General features: G+C 37.4%; 1 protein-coding gene across 5 annotated transcripts in view; it reads right to left on the minus strand.

Annotated features, from left to right (window-relative positions):
• Positions 1–18396, minus strand: part of NISCH (nischarin) — a 52562-nt gene that overhangs the window by 23023 nt on the left and 11143 nt on the right. For all 5 annotated transcript variants that reach the window (XM_051985060.1, XM_051985069.1, XM_051985074.1 and 2 more), the window contains exons 4-7: positions 8978–9026; positions 3028–3191; positions 2415–2510; positions 773–868 (exon numbers count right to left, since the gene is read on the minus strand). In XM_051985060.1, the coding sequence (XP_051841020.1) occupies positions 773–868; positions 2415–2510; positions 3028–3191; positions 8978–9026 (405 nt within the window). The remainder of the gene's footprint in view (positions 1–772; positions 869–2414; positions 2511–3027; positions 3192–8977; positions 9027–18396) is intronic.

Raw genomic sequence — 18396 nt, forward strand, 5'->3', positions numbered from 1 at the left:
ACAGGGCCCCCTTAATAGCTAACACCCTTTGCATTTTTCTAAAACATGATCCTTTTTCAAAAGTTTCTATATCTATGATCTCATTTGTTCCATCTTCAGCCCAAGAATGAGAAACAAACAGTTCAATTTAAGTCAGTATTTAATCTAATGACAACATTCATAAACCAATTTGTTTAAAGACATATCATTATGTTAGATAATATCCCAGTAGTATTTACTTTTAATAATCTGGTTCAAGCTAAAGTTACATGATTACCAAATGCTAACACATATTTTTTACTTTAAAAAGAAAAGCTACCTAAGTTCAATAAGTGCCTTATTATATCACTCATTGATTTAAATTAATATCCATGATGAAGTAGTTCTGGGGAGAAATAACTTAAAAGTTGGACTGATAATATGATCAATTCTAGAACTGGGAGCCAAGGAAGACCTTTAATAATTATCAAGTTGAAGCTGGTTGTGATTTGCCTGAAGTTATATTACTGATTATTAGCAGGACTGGACTCTAGGATTCAAGCCTTGAAATTCACAGTATAGTGCTCTTTACACTCTACATTAAATGTTCTGACAGAGAACTCACAGATCAGAGACAGGGAAAAGGCATTTATTTCAATCACTAATTTAAAAAAGAGAGAGAGCGAGCTGTAAACAACTGCCTAGACCATGACCTTAAACTTTCTCAGTGGAGCACAAGCTGAATTTAATTTTGAATAAATAGACCAGAGAATCCTTTGATGATTTTTCAGGACAAGAAAGGGCATGAACTTACTTTCATTGAGGTTGCTGAGTAACGGACACTCAATGTGGCTAAGGTGTGTTTGGATGAAATCAGCCCTTTGATATGCTTTGCATCACAGTGACTTATCTGTTTAAAAAGACAACATAATTCATAAATTCAATTTCCCGTATAATAAACAGTGCTAGGAATTGGAAGGCAGGAAGCCAAATGAAGACCTAAGTCACCCTTGCAGAGACTTAAGCACCAAGTGATTGTTTTCTAAAAACAATGGCGTCCTTCTTATTATCATGTTTAACGGTAAGGTAAGGGCCATCTATGCCACAGAGGTTAAAGAAGTACCACCAACCATCAGAAACATGACTTGAGTGCAAAAACCCTTTTAATCACGTTAATGAATGAAAGAACACTTGCATCATTTAGTAGGCCCTTGAGTGATGAGAGAAGAAGGAGAGAACTCTACAGCTTGAGCCACACCTCTGTTCAAACTTGCCTGTCTAACACTTGCAAACCTTTTTCCACCTAAATATGAGCTCCTGGAAGGGAGCATATGCAGAGCTGGAAGAATTATGTCTCAACAGATAAACCATTCTTATAGGTCTCTGAAACAAACACAATTTGGGGCCCATGGTTAGTTTGTTATTTCTTTGTAAATATCACTTAAAATTTTTAAACATTTTTTTCTCTTTTAATAGTATTTTTTTCAACATTCATTTTTCATAAGATTTAGCATTCTAAACTTTCTCTCTCCCTCCCTTACCTCTTCCCTCCCCAAGACAGCAAGCAATCTGATATAAATTATACATGTACAGTCATTTAAAACATATTTTTATGTAAATATTTTTAAAAATTAGGACATAAAGGAGCTCAAATACTTATTTACAAAGGATTTTCTTAGACAAATAAGTATTTTAAACTATGCAATTCAATACTGACATGATGGGTTTCTAGTAAGTGTCAATTCTCAAATCATAAATGTGAACAATTCAAAATGGTAGAGAATCCCTCACTCATTGAAAATTTCACACTAAATAATCAGGATAAGCTGTGAAAACTTTTTTTTTCCTCAGTTAACAAGCATTTTCTCTCTTCTACACCACCTAACTGAAGCAAGGGGGGGGGAGGGGGGGGAGAGAGGGACCCAAAAAACAAAACACTTTTAACAAATATGCATAGTTCATCAAAATGAATCCCTACATCATCTGCATCCTAAAAATGTACTGGTCACTAAGCATTCTGAGTCTATATAAGCCTGCTCCAAAATCTGTCCTCAGGAATCATAGCTGCTTGTCCCTTCAGTTTTTCAATTTTCGTGCTCAAGATATAAGCATATGTATATAAATCACTTCTTAGACAAAGGACCAGCATGAGCTAAGTTTTTGTCTTTTAAACTTGCTGAATTTCACGTTCACTTATCCTGTGTTAAATGAGATAAACATTCTATTTTCAAAAACCTCTCTGCTAGGGTAATGGGAAGAGTAAAAAAGATGCTAAATATTTATCTAACAAATTTATGTGCCACCTGAAAGGGAAAAATACCTTTTTGTTAAGGCTTTCTACTTGAGGTAAAATACTAGGATGTCTCAAAGACAATCAAAATAAAGAAAATTTCTTCATAATCTTAGAACCTTATAAACTATATACTTATAAACCTTATAAACTATGGAAACCTTACCTCTATCTGATGAAGAGACTTAAATATTGATAAATCAAAAGGCAAGAGATGCTCCTGAATGTTGCTGGTCCCAAAAGATCCTCCTGTACCAGATACCTTCAAATAAAGAATTTCATTAAGTATGATACTTCACGGGATCCCCCACAAATATTCATGTCTTAATATTTATGTTAGCTGCCAAATGGCACAATGCTGAACCATGTTTTTCCAAACAAAGCCAACATGAGTTTTACACCCGCTCTGCTCTGAGGCATTCATTTTACAAGGAAGAATTTGACAATTTTGTATGTTAAATAAAAGTAAAATAAATCAGCTGAGCTAAGTAAGCTGGAGGTCAATTTTGAGCTTCAGCTGCCACCTGGTGCCAAGCAGCGGCAATACACAAGCATCTTAGCACATCCTGTTTTTTTTTAATCTGATAAGAAGTTTATCAGCTTGGACAAAAAGTAAGCAAACATTCAAGGATGCTGCAAAGCTCTTCTTCCACAAACAATCTCTACCCCACCATCAAATAACAACAGTAAATTCTTACCTATTTAAATAGTCAAAGCATTAAGACTTTCTTACAAATGGGCCACAGGGAGATGGGCCATGAGAGAGGCTTAATAGGTACCTTCAGGTATCGGAGTCTGCAGGTAAAGTCCAGAATGTGACCCAGGTCGGTCTGGGCATCCCCATTAGCACAGGTGGGCTTCCCTTGCCGAAGCTGCTGAGTGATGGCATATAGCTGCAATGGTCTAATGGCAAAAACCTCTCCAGCCATTAAGAGCTGTTCCCCTGAAAACCAACCACAAGAAGTCAGCTTCTGTTAGAAAAAACCTTTTGACCAGCCTAGAGTCTGCAGCATCCAGGCCACCTGGCTGCTTCGTTCCCTTGCAGAAACTCAGGAAGCTGCTGCCAAAAAATGCCTTCTAAGCAGTCACAACATCCCCCCCACTGAGACCCAGAAGCCCTACAATCCACAGAGGATTCTGCTCTGCTGCTCATTCCCCAACAGGAGGCGGGCAGCTAGGTGGTGTGGTGGATAGAGCTCTGGCCCTCCAGTCGGAAGGACACGAATTCTAATCTGGCCCCAGATACTTATCAGCTGGGTGACCCTGGGCAAGTCACTTCACCCAGTTTGCCTCCAAGCTGGAGAAGGAAACTGCGAACACTCCAGTATCTCCTCCAAGAAACCACCCAAGGGCTTGACTGAAACGACTGCATAGCGCCCCCAGCAGGATATGTACCCTAAGAGCCCAAATTGAAGTTGGAAGCACACATGAGACCCTGGTAAAGGGTGCTCAGACAGCAATGGATGCTTTGACCTCACTAACAGGGCAATCCCAGGACAAGCAGATTCCCAGGCAAGCCAGCTCCTTTGCTGCCTTCTGCAATCTTGGATTGCTAATTCCCCTTAGCCCACAGTCTCAGAGTGCTGACAGCTAGGCTCTGTTGGTTAGGACTTGAACTTGGGTCCCTTTGACTCCAAACCCAGCTCTTCATTCACTCTACTAGGTTCTCTCTCAAAGAAGGGGTAATAACAACTCAGAAAAGGTAAAAATTCAGGGGCAGCTAGGTGCTGCAGGGGATAGAGCCCTGAGGTCAAGAGGACCTGAGTTCGAATATGACCTCAGACACTTATCAATTGTGAGACCCTGGGAAAGTCACTTGACCCCAATTGTCTCAGCAAAAAGAAAAAGGGTAAAAATTTAGGAATGATTCCCACAAAAGTGGAATACTGACAAAACATACAAATGGGGTCTAAATGTTTCGGGGAGAGGATTCATTTCTGGGGAATCCAATCTTTAGTTGGCAGGTCGGCATGTATGTCTATATTCATTAATTAGTGATCAATTAGGGAATGGGTAGGATCTACTTACAGAAACTTGTCTATGAAAATTGTATAAGATAGAACTATCAAGTCCTAGATCATAAGGTAACTGGGCCCTTCAGAGTGACAGAGTAATGACCCCACCAGAGCTAATTATTAAAAAGACCTTGGGGGGGGGGGTCGGAGGCAAGATAGCGGCGAAGACACACATGTCATTCTAAGCTCCTCTTCTACCCTCACTACTAATTACCAAATTCAGCCTCAGAAATAGTACTTGACTGGTAGAATCCACAAATACTGGGACAATAAATTACCAGCGAAGATGATCTGCACCAGAAAAGGTTTGTCCTGATAGGGCGGGAGCAGGCCAGCGCAGGCAGGAAGGCAGAACACGGAAACTAGCCCTCACTGAGCAGACTGGGGGTAGGGTGCAGTCTCCACAGGTAGAGAATTTGCAGGGAGGACTCTACCACAGGTTGATGCTCTGCTTTAGTTGCAAAGCAGTAGATCAGCAGAGAAGTTACAACAAAGCCAAAGGCAGAGGGAACCCCAGAAAACACCAAAATTCAACAGGACTAGCTCCAGGAGTGACTCAGCACAGACCACAGCACAGCCATGCAGCCCCATTCTGCAGGAATGGAAATTGATAATCTCCTTGCCCTGAAGGCAGACCCTAAGAGCTTTTAAAAAGTGAGTAAAAAAGCCATGCGAACTCGAACCATCGACAGCTACAGAAAAAGAGCAGGTTTCCAACCCTGAGGAGACTAATAACAGACAATCTCCAGACAAAACCCCAAAGGGGAATATAACCTGATCCCCATCACACAAAGCTCTCCTAGAAGAAATTATGAAAGATCTTAAAAGAGAGCTAGAAGAAAAATGGGGAAAGGAAAGAGAAGCTCTGCAAGAGAATATGGAAAAGGCATATAATTCACTTAAAGAAAAATTTGATAAAGTGGAAAAAGAAAACAATTTCCTGAAATGTGAAATTGTTAAAGGTAAAGAACTCCCAGGGAGTGCAGGGAAACAGAATTTGTGAATTGGAAAAGATAAAGAACTCCCAGGAAAATAGGATTTGTGAATTGGAAAAAGAAAATAACTCAGTAAAAAAAAAAAAAAAAAAAAAAAAGTGAAATGGAAAAAATTCCATAGAGCAAAACAACTCATTTAAAAACTCAATTGGACATATACAAAAAGTAAAAAAAAGCTAATGAAGAAAATAACTCATTAAAAATCAGAACTGAAGCAGCCCTCTTTGTAGTGGCCAGAAACTAGAAACTGAGTGGATGCCCATCAATTGGAGAAGGGCTGAATAAAGTGTGGTATATGAATATTATGGAATATTAATGTTCTGTAAGAAATGACCAGCAGGATGATTTCAGAAAGGCCTGGAGAGACTTACATGAACTGATGCTGAGTGAAATGAGCAGGACCAGGAGATCATTATATACTTCAACAACAATACTATATGATGATCAGTTCTGATGGACTTGGCCATCTTCAGCAATAAGATGAACCAAATCAGTTCCAATGGAGCAGCAATGAATTGAACCAGTTACATTCAGCGAAAGAACTCTGGGAGATGACTATGAACCACTATGTAGAATTCCCAATTCCTCTATTTTTGCCATCTGCATTTTTGATTTCCTTCACAGGCTAATTGTACACTATTTCAAAGTCCGATTCTTTTTGTACAGCAAAATAACTGTATGGACGTGTATACTAATATTGTATTTAACTTATACTTTAACATATTTAACATATATTGGTCAACCTGCCATCTGGGGAGAGGGACAGGAGAAGGAGGGGGAAAAATTGGAACAAAAGATTTGGCAATTGTCAATGCTGTAAAATTACCCATGCATATAACTTGTAAATAAAAAGCTATAATAAAAAAAAAATCAGAACTGAACAAATAGAAACGAATAATTCATTGAGACATCAAGAATCAGTCAAGCTAACCAAAAAAAATGAAAAATTAGAAAAAATGTTAAGTATCTACTTGGAAAAAAAAGACCTAGAAAACAGATCTGAAGAGATAATCTAAGGATTATTGGACTTCCTGAAAATTATGATGAAAAAAAGAGCCTAGACACTATTTTACAAGAAATCATCAAAGAGAACTGCCCAGATATAATAGAATCAAAAGGTAAAATAGGCATTGAAAGGATTCATCAAACACCTTCTGAAAGAGACCCCAAAATAAAAACCCCAAGGAATATTGTGACTAAATTTCAGAACTATCAGACTAAAGAAAAAATATTCAAACAGCCAGAAAAAAACAATTCTAATACCGAGGAGCCACAATAAGGATCACTTGGGATCTAGCTGCTTCCACATGAAAGGATCGAAAGGCCTGGAATCTGATATTCCGAAAGGCAAAAGAACTTGGATTGCAGCCAAGAATAAACTACCCAGCTAAGCTGAGCATTTTCTTCCAGGGAAGAAGATGTACATTCAATGAAACAGGTGAATTCCATTTATTCCTAATGGAAAAAACAGAGCTAAACAAAAAATATGATCCTCCAACTATAGGACTCAGGAGAAGCAGAAAAAGGTAAAAAGAACTCTTGAAAACTGTATTTCTGTTATGGGCATACATAAAGAGCACATGTTTATAATACAAAAAAAAAAAAAAAAGGAAGTAAAAGTGGAAAGGGAATAGTATCAGAAAAAGGGAAAAGGGGAGATAAAAAGAGGGAAATTACATCCCACAAAGAGGCAAAGAAAACCTATCATATCTGAGGGAATTTAGGGAGGGGAAGGAACATTGTGGGAATCCTACTCTTATCAGATTTGGCTTAAAGAGAAAATAACTGACATATCTGGTTTACAGAGAAACTTTTCTCATCTCATTAAAAAGTGGGAGAGGAAAAGGGAAAAGGAAAAGAGTAATAAGGGAAAGGTATAAGAAAGGGGGAGGACTCAAAGAGGGTGGGAGGGATTCTAAAGAGGGAGAGCTGCGTGAGGCAAGTGGTGCCCATAAGTTTAATACTGGGAAGGGGAGTTCAGGGGGAAAGAAAAAGAAAACTATAATCTGGAAATAATAATTTGGCAGAAAATAAAGAATTAGTAGTTTTAACCATAAATGTGAATGGGATGAACTCTCCCATAAGATGGAGGCGGATAGCACTTGGATCAAAAGCCAGAATCCTACAATATGTTGTTTACAGGAAACACATTTAAAGCAGGGAGACACATACAAAGTAAAGGTAAAAGGCTGGAGCATAATCTATTATGCTTCAGGTGAAGTCAAAAAAGCAGGGGTAGCTATCCTTATCTCAGACCAAGCAAAAGCAAAAATTGATCTAATTAAAAGAGATAAGGAAGAGATCTTGCTAAAGGGTAGCATAGACAATGAAGCAATATCAATACTAAGCATATGTGCACCAAATGGTATAGCATTTAACTTCCTAAAGGAGAAATTAAGAGAGTTGCAAGAAGAAATAAGATAGCAAAACTATAATAGTGGGAGATCTCAATCTTGCACTCTCAGAATTAAATGAATCAAACCACAAGACAAATAAGAAAAAAGTTAAAGAGGTAAATAGAATATTAGAAAAGTTAGGTATGATAGATCTTTGGAGAAAACTGAATGGAGATGGAAAGGAGTACATTTTCTTCTCAGCAGTTCATGGAACCTATACAAAAACTGACCATATATTAGGACATAAAGACCTCAAAACCAAATGCAGAAAGGCAGAAATAGTAAATGCATTCTTTTCAGATCACGATGCAATAAAAACTACATTCAACAAAAAGCTCGGGGTAAATAGACCAAAAAGGAATTGGAAACTAAATAATCTCATCCTAACCAATGAATGGGTGAAACAGCAAATCATAGACACAATTAATAATTTCACCCAAGAAAATGACAACAATGAGACAACATACCAAAATTTGTGGGATGCAGCCAAAGTCGTAATACGGGGAAATTTTATATCATTAGAGGTTTACTTGAATAAAATAGAGAAAGAGAAGATCAATGAATTTGGTTTGCAACTTAAAAAGCTAGAAAAAAAGCAAATTAAAAACCCCCAATCAAATACTAAACTTGAAATTCTAAAATTAAAAGGAGAAATTGATAAAATTGAAAGTAAAAAAAAAACTATTGAATTAATAAATAAAACTAAGAGTTGGTTTTATGAAAAAAACAACAAAACAGATAAACCTTTGATAAATTTGATTAGAAAAAGGAAAGCAGAAAATCAAATTGTTAATCTTAAAAATAAAAAGGAGGAATTTTCCACCAATGAAGAAGAAATTAGAGCAATAATTAAGAGTTACTTTGCCCAACTGTATGCCAATAAATTTGATAGGTTATCAAGTGAAATGGATGACTACCTTCAAAAATATAGGCTTCCCAGATTAACAAAGGAGGAAGTAAATTGCTTAAATAGTCTATTAATCAACTCCCTAAGAAAAAATCCCCAGGACCAGATGGATTTACATGTGAATTCTACCAAACATTTAAAGAACAATTAACTCCAATGCTATATAAACTATTTGAAAAAATAAGGAATGAAGGATTCCTACCAAATTCCTTAAAAATCCCTTTCAGTTGTCAAATTCCTTACCCAAACCCAAAACAAAAAAATCCAATAATAACAACAAAGAAAGAAAGAGAAAGAAAAAGAAAAGAAAAAAGGAAAAGAAACTTGTTTGAGATAAAAAGAGAAAGCAAACCAGAGAAAAGTAACCAATGCACTAACTAGGAATGTCAGTTAAAGTACTCTCAGTTTTCCCTTACCTTTGTGAAAGAGCTCCTCAGCCAGGGCAGCAGTGATGCCATTTATTTCCTGGGGAAAAAAAAGTGAGGTGGTGAGGAAAGGACCCTATTACATTTAAAACAGATTTAATTGGGCAACTAGGTGGCGCAGTGGGTAGAGCACCAGTCCTGATGTCAGGAGTACCCGAGTTCAAATGTGGTCTCAGACACTTAGCACTTCCTACTGTGTGACCCTGGGCAAGTCACTTAATCTCAAATGCCTCAGCATAAAAATAAAATAAATATGGATAATAAAACAGATTTAGTTAACTTAATATTAACTCAGCTTGAGACATTCCCAAATAGGCAGATGAATACTTGCAGATGTCCTATATAGTAGAAATCCTGACACTTTAGAAAATTAAGGCAAAGGTAAATAGTTGCAACTACTTATGACGGTTAAAATAGATTATAGCATGTAAACCTGCAAAATTTGCTTAAAAGACAAAGAGTGCAAATGAAATCCTCTAATAGCAAAAATTCAGAAGCCAAAGCCTTCAAAAAACTATAGGGGCTACTTTCCTTCTAAGAAAGCGGGTCTCTGAAGGAAACTGTAACCTGCCATTGCAAAACAATACAATGTTCCTGAGGTTTAGGGCAGAAGGCTGAGAAGCAGGAACTTCCAGAGGGGAGATTTTTAATTTCTTGTGTAAGGAAAAATACATGTTTCTCCAATACTAACGGCATAACACTTTAAAGATTATATATATTGTCATTTAATCCTCCTATAAGGTGGGTAACTACAGATGATGATATCACTGTTTTGTAGATGAGGCAGTGAGAAGTCTAATCAACTAGCCCATTGCAATAGTCATTATCAGAGCTTTTCCTGCCTTTAATTAAACCCAGCACTTCCCCATCTTTTTACACATGCAGCACTAGATTAAGAATCACTGTTCCCCACGCACTTTCTTGAAGCTTCCACACTGTCAGCATTCTTGATGTTCATTTTCCCCCAATTTGGAAACCATTGTTAGTAATGTTTCTAAAAGAGTAAAAAAGAGCAAAACAAATTTTCTTCTAGAGCTGGGATTTTGGAAATTGTCAAACAACACATCAGACTTCGGCCTGCCTAGATGTTTCAACTTTAGAATCTCTGGGTTGTCAAGGCTCCCTTAGGGGTCACTAAAGAGAATATTCAATGGTTCAAAGACATGACTATGAGTCTGTTTCCACATATTTCCAAAAACAGAATGGTTACCTATAACTTGTACTTTTTCAATCATTTGCTTTTGTTTTAATATTTTTTGTTGTCTCACAAAATTACTGCTTTCAGTTGATTCATTCCAATTTTCACAAACACTATCTTATATAAGGCTTCCCACTTTCCCATTCTTTCCTCTAGAGGTCTCATTGCATTTAATATTACTTTTTGTATCTTCTTTTTCCCAGGTGCTCCTGAATTTTTGTGGCCAAGTTATTCTTCTGAGGCTCTATTTGGATTTCAATTGTGGCCCTGGAGTCAGGAGGACTCGAGTTTAAATCTGGACTTTTCTGTTGTATTTCTCTTAGAATCCTCTCAATCTACTTTTTCTTCATTATTTCTAGTGCATTCTTTTGCTCCAGCTTCAGAATCAGCTTCTTGATTGACTCTTTGTTCCCACTTATTCCTACAGAAGAGGGGCCCTACTTTGTAGGTTCTTTTATGCAGTGGCTAAGACTAGGCCAGACCCTCTGCAGAAATTCCTGGGGTTTGGCTCAGTCTCCTGGGGATTCAATTTGGGTTTTGGTTGTAGCCTCCATCTTCTCTGCCTTATCTCCCCTCAGAGCCCCTGAAAGTTTCTGGCAGTGTTCTTGTGCAGTCAGCGACTGATAAGAGCTTATTGCTATTTCTCTCTGTTTTCTTCATCACTGTTTGTTACTTCTAGTACATTTTTATAACTTTACTGGGGTGTTGGCAGGGGAATTTACAAATGTCATCTTAGCCAGTAATCTGATTTCTACAACCCATAGATTTCTGTTAAAACCTTCACTATTTGTAAGTTTACCCTAAAGTTTAATGTATTAAAATCTCTTAAAATAACTAATCATTTTTACTTTCCACAGGAAAAGCAGAGTTGCTAGCCATATGACAGGAAAGTGAAAGGAACCTCAGATATCTTCTACTATACTGCCTTCATTTCACAAGGTCCAGTGAAGCCACTGTAACTTGTTGAAGGCCCCACAAGCAGTAAAGAAAATTATACATTTAGAGCTTTAAGGCAGGTTGCCTAATTTTAGACTTCCATTTACAAATGGGGAAGCTGGGTTCAACAAGCTGAAATGAATTGCCTAAAGTCCCACAAGTGGCAGAATGGATTTCAGCACAGGTCCTCTAATTCCAAGATATGTGGCTTTTTCCTGATGACTCAAGTATAGCAGAACCATTACTTTCCTTAAAATAATTTTGCATATGAAGAGAAGCAGAAACAGAAAAGCTTCCAGTGAGAAGCTGTCAGGACATTTGCTACACTAAAAATTCTTTCCAAGATTGTTAGTCATGAGACTGTTCAAAAATAACTAACAGCTGTAGTCCTCAAAAATGCAGGAGTCGAAAGGGAAATGCAAAGAGGAAAAATATAAGCATTCTAATCATACACTGAGAACACTTATAAAAAAAATTGTAAAGTTAAGAGACAGTGTTATTTCTGAACAAAGAATTTTTGCTTCTGATTAGACAAGGTGGACATGAACATCTTTTCACAGAGCTCTCTACAAGGAATAAATAACGAAAGTCCTTTTTCCAGAAAAGCTTATATGAGCCCAAAGATATAATAATATTTTACTTCAAATAATTTGAGTTTTGTGTTTAAACTTAGTAATCATAACTAAGATCTTACTGATGAGGTGTAGAGTGGTCTAGATTCCTGGTGGTCCAGAGGTTAGTGGTTATGAGAGAGTTATTAAGAATCCCCTTTAAATCGGCTGCAGGTTCTAAGAATGAAAGAATTCACTCATTCCCGAATATTAGTTGCAAAATGAAAGTTTATTGTTAGATAGAAATCAATTTATTCAGAAACTGACTTCTCTTGTGGCAGATCTATGGAAAATGGAGTTTTGCACTGAGAATGAAGTTCTCAGTAGATAGAAAGTCCTGGCACTTGAGTGAGCCACTGAGGTCCATCTGCAAAAGACCTTAAGTTGATAGAAGCTATTTTATGGAGTATCTTGGTGGGGATTGGGAAACCCAAGCAGATTAGAACTCGTGGGGGCTGAGCAGCCCAAGCAAGTCAGAATGGAGGCTGAGACAAGCCCAGATCTCCTACTGGAATTCAAAGAGATGCTTTTGACCAGGATTTGTAATTGAATCAAAAGGCTCTAGCATCCTCGAAAGACAACTGGTCTGGGGAGGATATGCCTTAGCCAGGAGGGGCTGGGAATCTGAAAGAAATCACAGATCAACAGGAAATACAGTTTTTTAAAGGGACCCCAACCCACTTCAAGACTTTGGTCCTCCACTACTCCCCTCTCACCTCTTCTTATCAAACTCACATCTACCAAACAGTTACATTATATAATAATAACAATGAGAAAGAGGATAAATTTATATTACCCAACTTCAATTTTGGGCTTTCACTGAAGCAAGAAATCCTAACCCATGTCACTCCCTACAAACTTTTCCAAACCTATTCCCTCAAGCCTCTCACTCCTTCCACCTTTCTTCCCCATTAGCTGAGGGCTTTATGGAGAAAATCAATGCCATTTGACTAAGATTTTCTCTCCTCTGACCTTTCCCCCAGGTCTGACAATCAGAAAGACCTCTTTACCAAGGCCAGCTCTGAACTTGTTCCCCTGTACCCATATCTCCTGCCTTTTCCAGCAGATGGCAATCTCAAGCACCCCTTTTATATAAGCATTCCGAATTGTTCCCAGTCTTGTGTCACACAGGTGCATATGGGAGGCTAACAACTATGCAGTTGAAGCCTCATTATAGATCTTATAAAACTTCCCTTTTTAGGAATGAAATTGTGATGGATTCCTTTGAACAATAGACAACTGTTTAATGAATATCTCAGAATGAAATCAGCATCAGGAATCAGAAAGACGTGAGTTCAAACCTACCTCATATGCTTACTAGCCATACAAATCTGTGCAAAGGAACTAAACTCTAAGCCCCAATTTCCTCATCTATAATATGGTGATCAAAATACTTGTATCTAACTGATAACAGCACTACAAATAATCAAAGAATGACAGAGCTGAGGGAAACCAAGAAGTCATCTGGTTCAAACCGTATTATGTCATTTAATCTATCTGAGCCTGTGTTTACTTTCCTGTAAAATGAGGGGGTTTGCTATATGATTTCTGAAGTCCCATTTAATGCCAGATTTATGAATAAGAATCCCCTAGATAACATATCTGACAAGTGGCATTCAGAAACAGATTCTCAGCATCAACAAAACTTCTCAGTATGGGGAAGCATTTCCTTACATAAAACCTTTTTTTCAACTTTCCTCATGGATCAAACAATTCAAATCCTGCCACGCTCACTATGATATCCTACCATTTCTTGCCTTTCTTTGTATCCCAAGCACTTAGGATATTTGCTCAGGACATAATAGGTGTCTAATAAATGCATTTATTTATCAAAATTATTTATCAATAATATCTAATAATATAAATCTCAACATAACATATCTTATTTGCAAGTTAACAGAAACATATAAGACTTGTAATCAAGAATTAGCTAAAGCTATGGTGAATAGCTAATTGAGTGTCCTTTCTCTCAGAAACCTGCTAAGTCTGAAGAACTCACTGCTGTGGGAATGGCTCTAGTAGAGGATGGGTGAGGGCTAATTCTCCTCATTGGTGCTCCTCTTGTTGAGTTGTGCATCACTGCTTGCTTCTGACTTTTTAATTAAATTTAATTTTTCCAAGTAACAAATATCTGTCTTTTCTCCCTCCCATCTTCTCAAACCAAAAAAGAAAAAAAAATTCCTGTTACCAAAAATGTATAAATAAAACAAATTCTTACATTGTTGACATCCAAATAACTCAATCTGCACTCCATTAATACCCTTTCAGGAGGTGCCTATTTCATTACCCTATCAAGGCAGGGTATTTCATCATAGATCCACTGGAATGGTAGTTTATCATTACATTGATTAGCTCCTAAGTCATTTTTAAAGTTGTTTGTCTTTAAGATAATATTATTGTATAAACTGATCTCCTGGTTCTGCTCATTTTACTCTGCGTCAATTCATACAGATCTTCCCAGTTTTCTCTGAAACCATCCCTTCCACCATTTCTTACAGAACATTAATATTCCAGCACATTTATATACAACTTTCTCATCCACTGTCCTAGTGATGGGTACCTCCTTATTGTCCAATTCTTTGCTATAAATAGACATACAGATATAAAATTCTAAGAGTTTGTTTTGCATACTTTGGACAAACTCCTTAGTTTGCTTTCCCTACTTGTCCCTCCTTTTCTTTTCTTTTCCTCCTATTTCCTTGTTGAGCAATATTATTTCTATGCTGAACTGTGTATGTGTATTTTTCCTCCTTTGACCAGTTCAGATGAGGATGAGGTTCAAGTGTCAACCATTCCCACTGCTTGTATAGAATCCTATTTTACATACCCCAATTATGAGATGCTTAGTTTTGCATATTATCTGTTTGGAAGAGTTGTAGGGTAGAACTCGGCTATATTTCTTTTTGCTATTCGGCTATTGTGGCTCTACCTTGGTCCCATGGGTTTAACTACAGAGACTGAGAGATATATAGAGATGTCCCCCAGTTTTCCCATTGCTAGCCCCTTCAATCCCACATCACCAAACGTTTACTGGACATTTCAAACTAGATGTCCCCAGAGACATCTCTAACTCAACACATCCAGGATAGAATCCTTATCTTTCTCTCCTACTTCCCACACATCTTTCAAACTCCCTTATTTTGTCAAAAGCACCATCATTCTTCCCATCTCCCAGTGTGTAACCTTGCTGTTATCTTTGACTCCTCACTTTCTCTTACCCTACATATATCCAATGAATTGCCATACGTTGCTGTTTCTACCTCCATAAACCTGCAAACTTTTTCTTTCTCTCTACTCACATAACTACCACCTCCCATTCAGATTGTAATGGCCTCCAATCAGATTTCCTGACCTAAAGTTCTCCCACTTCAGTTCATCCTCTGCCAAACTGAATTGCCCTAAGTATTAACCTCTCAATGGTTGGCTCCCAGGCTAGGGGTGTCCAACTCGGAGAACGCCCATCTTTCCTCCCCACCCAATTACTGGGTGTTGGAACATCAGTCCTCCTTGAGTCAGGACTGTTTCAGGCACTGTACCTGTCTCCTGAGAGTCTAGTCAGTCAGCCAAGTTGGCAGACATTTACTGAATGCTCACCACAGGCTGTGCTAAGTGGCAAAAAGAGTTCCTGCTCTCGAGAAGACGCTCAAATGGAGGAAACAATATGTAAGTAGTAGAGTCCAGATAAGACACAGACAGAATGGAGGGGAGGTAACTGAGTTGATATTCCCAGTGTCTACTCAGGTGCCTGGCACCAAGGAGACAATAAAGGAGCAAATATCATTAGTGTCAGATAATAAGGAAAGAGTTGTGGTTTGTTCCTGTAATCACCATTCTTAAGGTTAACCCTTTCAGGGCCAGTAAATCACTTAGCTGCATGACTTTTTAACATCAGGGAACACCGAATTTGCTGGATCAAGTTTTCTCCTTGTAACTATATAGCTCTATCAACAAGAAGACAATATTCTAGTTAATTTTTATGCTGGCACTCATTGGCCAGATTAAACTAAATTTCTCCAAAGAATTGTCTTAATACAAAATACAGAACAAGTATTTAATTACAAGTATTAAAAACAAGGTTGAGGTTCTAATTTTAAAATGTTTACATTCCCAAAGAAATCAAACCAAAGAAAATGATCCATTTTTTTTTTCTCCTCCAATAAGGAAAACAGAATAAAATGAAAGGGCAAAGGGGGTTAAAGAAAACTTAAAAGAGGGTCACTAAGGCATTTTTTGAGGTCATCCTATAGCTTGATAGCATAGTGGATATAGCATAGTGGATAAAGTACTCAACTTGGGAGGCAGGAAATCCTGAACTCACATCTGCCTCAACCACTTACTTCTGTATATCTTGGGCAAATCATTTAAAATTTTAAGCTCAGTCTCTTCATTTGCAAAATCAGGATAACAGCACCTAAAGTTGTTCTGAAGCTCAAATGAAAGAAAATGTAAAGTGCTTTGAAAACTTTAAAAGCACTATGTAAATGTTCTTTTAAAGAAATAAAATACAAAAGAATAGAAGGAAGGACAGAAAGATGGTTAGTCAAGCAGGACAGTTCTGAAAGCAACAAGGATACCTTAGTGTATAACTTTAAAAAACAAGAAGCCACATAAAGAGATTTCAGTTTCACTATTTTTTTTGGTCTATATTTACACACACACACACACACACACACACACACACACACACACACAGTTATTCAATTTAAAGTTCAGAAGTTTTTTTAAAAAAATTTAATTTTTTTAAATGTGTAGGAATATAGTCACATCTCCCTTTGAGTCCCATTCCAGTGCCTCACTGTGGCATGGAAGGGAATGTGGACTCTCAAAAGTGGTATTAGCGCAGCATAGTGGAAAAAATCCCCATCAATCTGTGGAGAAGAGACATTTTACAACAATTAGGATTACAAATGAGTACTTCAGCTTTTTAGGCAGGGCTGCTGTTGAAGACCTGCCTGCACTCTCACCTGTTCCCATTCAATGGAAAACTGATACACCTGTGTGGGTAGAACAAGGGCCCTTAGCTAGAGATAAAATTCAGGCCTTATTAGATATAATACAGAAGCAACTTGACCAAGGAACTTACAACCTTCTTTAAGCCCTTGGATTTCCCCTGTATTTGTCGTAAAAAAGAAATCTGGAAAATGGAGGATGTTGACTGATTTAAGAAAAGTAAATGAACAGATGGAAACTACAGGAACTTCAGCCTGGACTTCCATCTCCTACCAACTGCTTAGAGAATGGCCTCTTTGGGTTATAGACATTAAGGATTGTTTCTATTCTATCCCTCTAGATAAGGAGGATATAAAAAGATTTGCCTTTTCAGTGCCCAGCGTTAACTTAGCTGAGCCTTATAAATGATATGAATGGATAGTTTTGCGACAGGGAATGAAAAACAGCCCTACTATGTGTCAAATATATGTTGCTGCTGCTCTTACACCAGTAAGAAAAGCATTTCCAAAAGTTATGTTATTAAATTACATGGATGATATATTGGGATGTGCACCTGAGGAACAAATGTTAGAAACATGTCTACAAAAGACCATAGAAACACAAAGGAACTACAAATTGTACATAGCTCCAGAAAAAATTCAAAGACATGCTCCTTTTCAATATTTAGGATATAAAGTATACCCTAAGGTGCTTACAGTACAAAAACTTACCTTAAGAAAAGAGAAGCTAAACACCTTAAATGACTTTCAGAAATTGACAGGATATATCCAATGGCTGCGTCCAGTGTTAGGCTTGACTACCTAGCAATTGCAACCATTATATGATATGTTAAGGGGAGACAGTGTTTTAAACTCATCACGCCAGCTTACAAAAGAAGCTCAAGAGGCTTTGAGAGAAGTTAAACTGCCTTTATCCAATGTGGTTGAAAGAGTCACTCAAAAACCCTTGAAAATATTAGTTTTTGATACAAAAGAGGCACCCACAGCAATCCTTCATCAAGGAGACAGTGTGATAGAATGGGTGAACCTCCCGGCACAACCAGAACAAAGCCTTATTCCTTACCCAGTGCTTGTGGCTAGAATTTTATTAAAGTCCATTAAGTGAGCGGTACAATTCTCTGGGATAAGACCTGACAAGATATACCTTTTATATCAATGCATAAATTAATGTATGCTGTGAAACCATCCCAGAGTGGCAAATTTTATTAGCCACGGCTCCAAGTCTTACACACAAGTCTCCATTAAGATAACCAGGCTATTACATAATTGGCAATGGATTCTTGAAGAAAAGGTTTCTAAAGTTCCTCTTAAAGGACCAACTATCTTTACAGATGCATCCAAACATAATATTTGTGCTATATATTCTCATGACTTAACTATAAAGAGAGTAGTCAGAACTCCTCTTTTCAGTCCACTCAGCAGAATGAATTGCATGCAATCATTCTAGCTCTTACTTATTATCCACAAGATATAAATATAATATCTGATTCAGCCTATTCAGTAAGTATGATACAAAGAATTGCCACAGCCCAAATAAAATTTGTCTCTAATATATATCAGCTCTTTAGGGAACTTCAAGAGCAAGTGAGAAAGCATCCAAGTAAGATTCATATCTTGCGTGTCCACTTACATAGTGGACTTCCAGGTCCTATTTTTTATGGAAATTTAAAGGCAGATAGACTTCTAACCATGTAGGCCAATTTATTTCAGAAAGCC

Source organism: Antechinus flavipes, chromosome 1 (assembly GCF_016432865.1).
Source record: "Antechinus flavipes isolate AdamAnt ecotype Samford, QLD, Australia chromosome 1, AdamAnt_v2, whole genome shotgun sequence".
Taxonomy (NCBI): domain Eukaryota; kingdom Metazoa; phylum Chordata; class Mammalia; order Dasyuromorphia; family Dasyuridae; genus Antechinus; species Antechinus flavipes.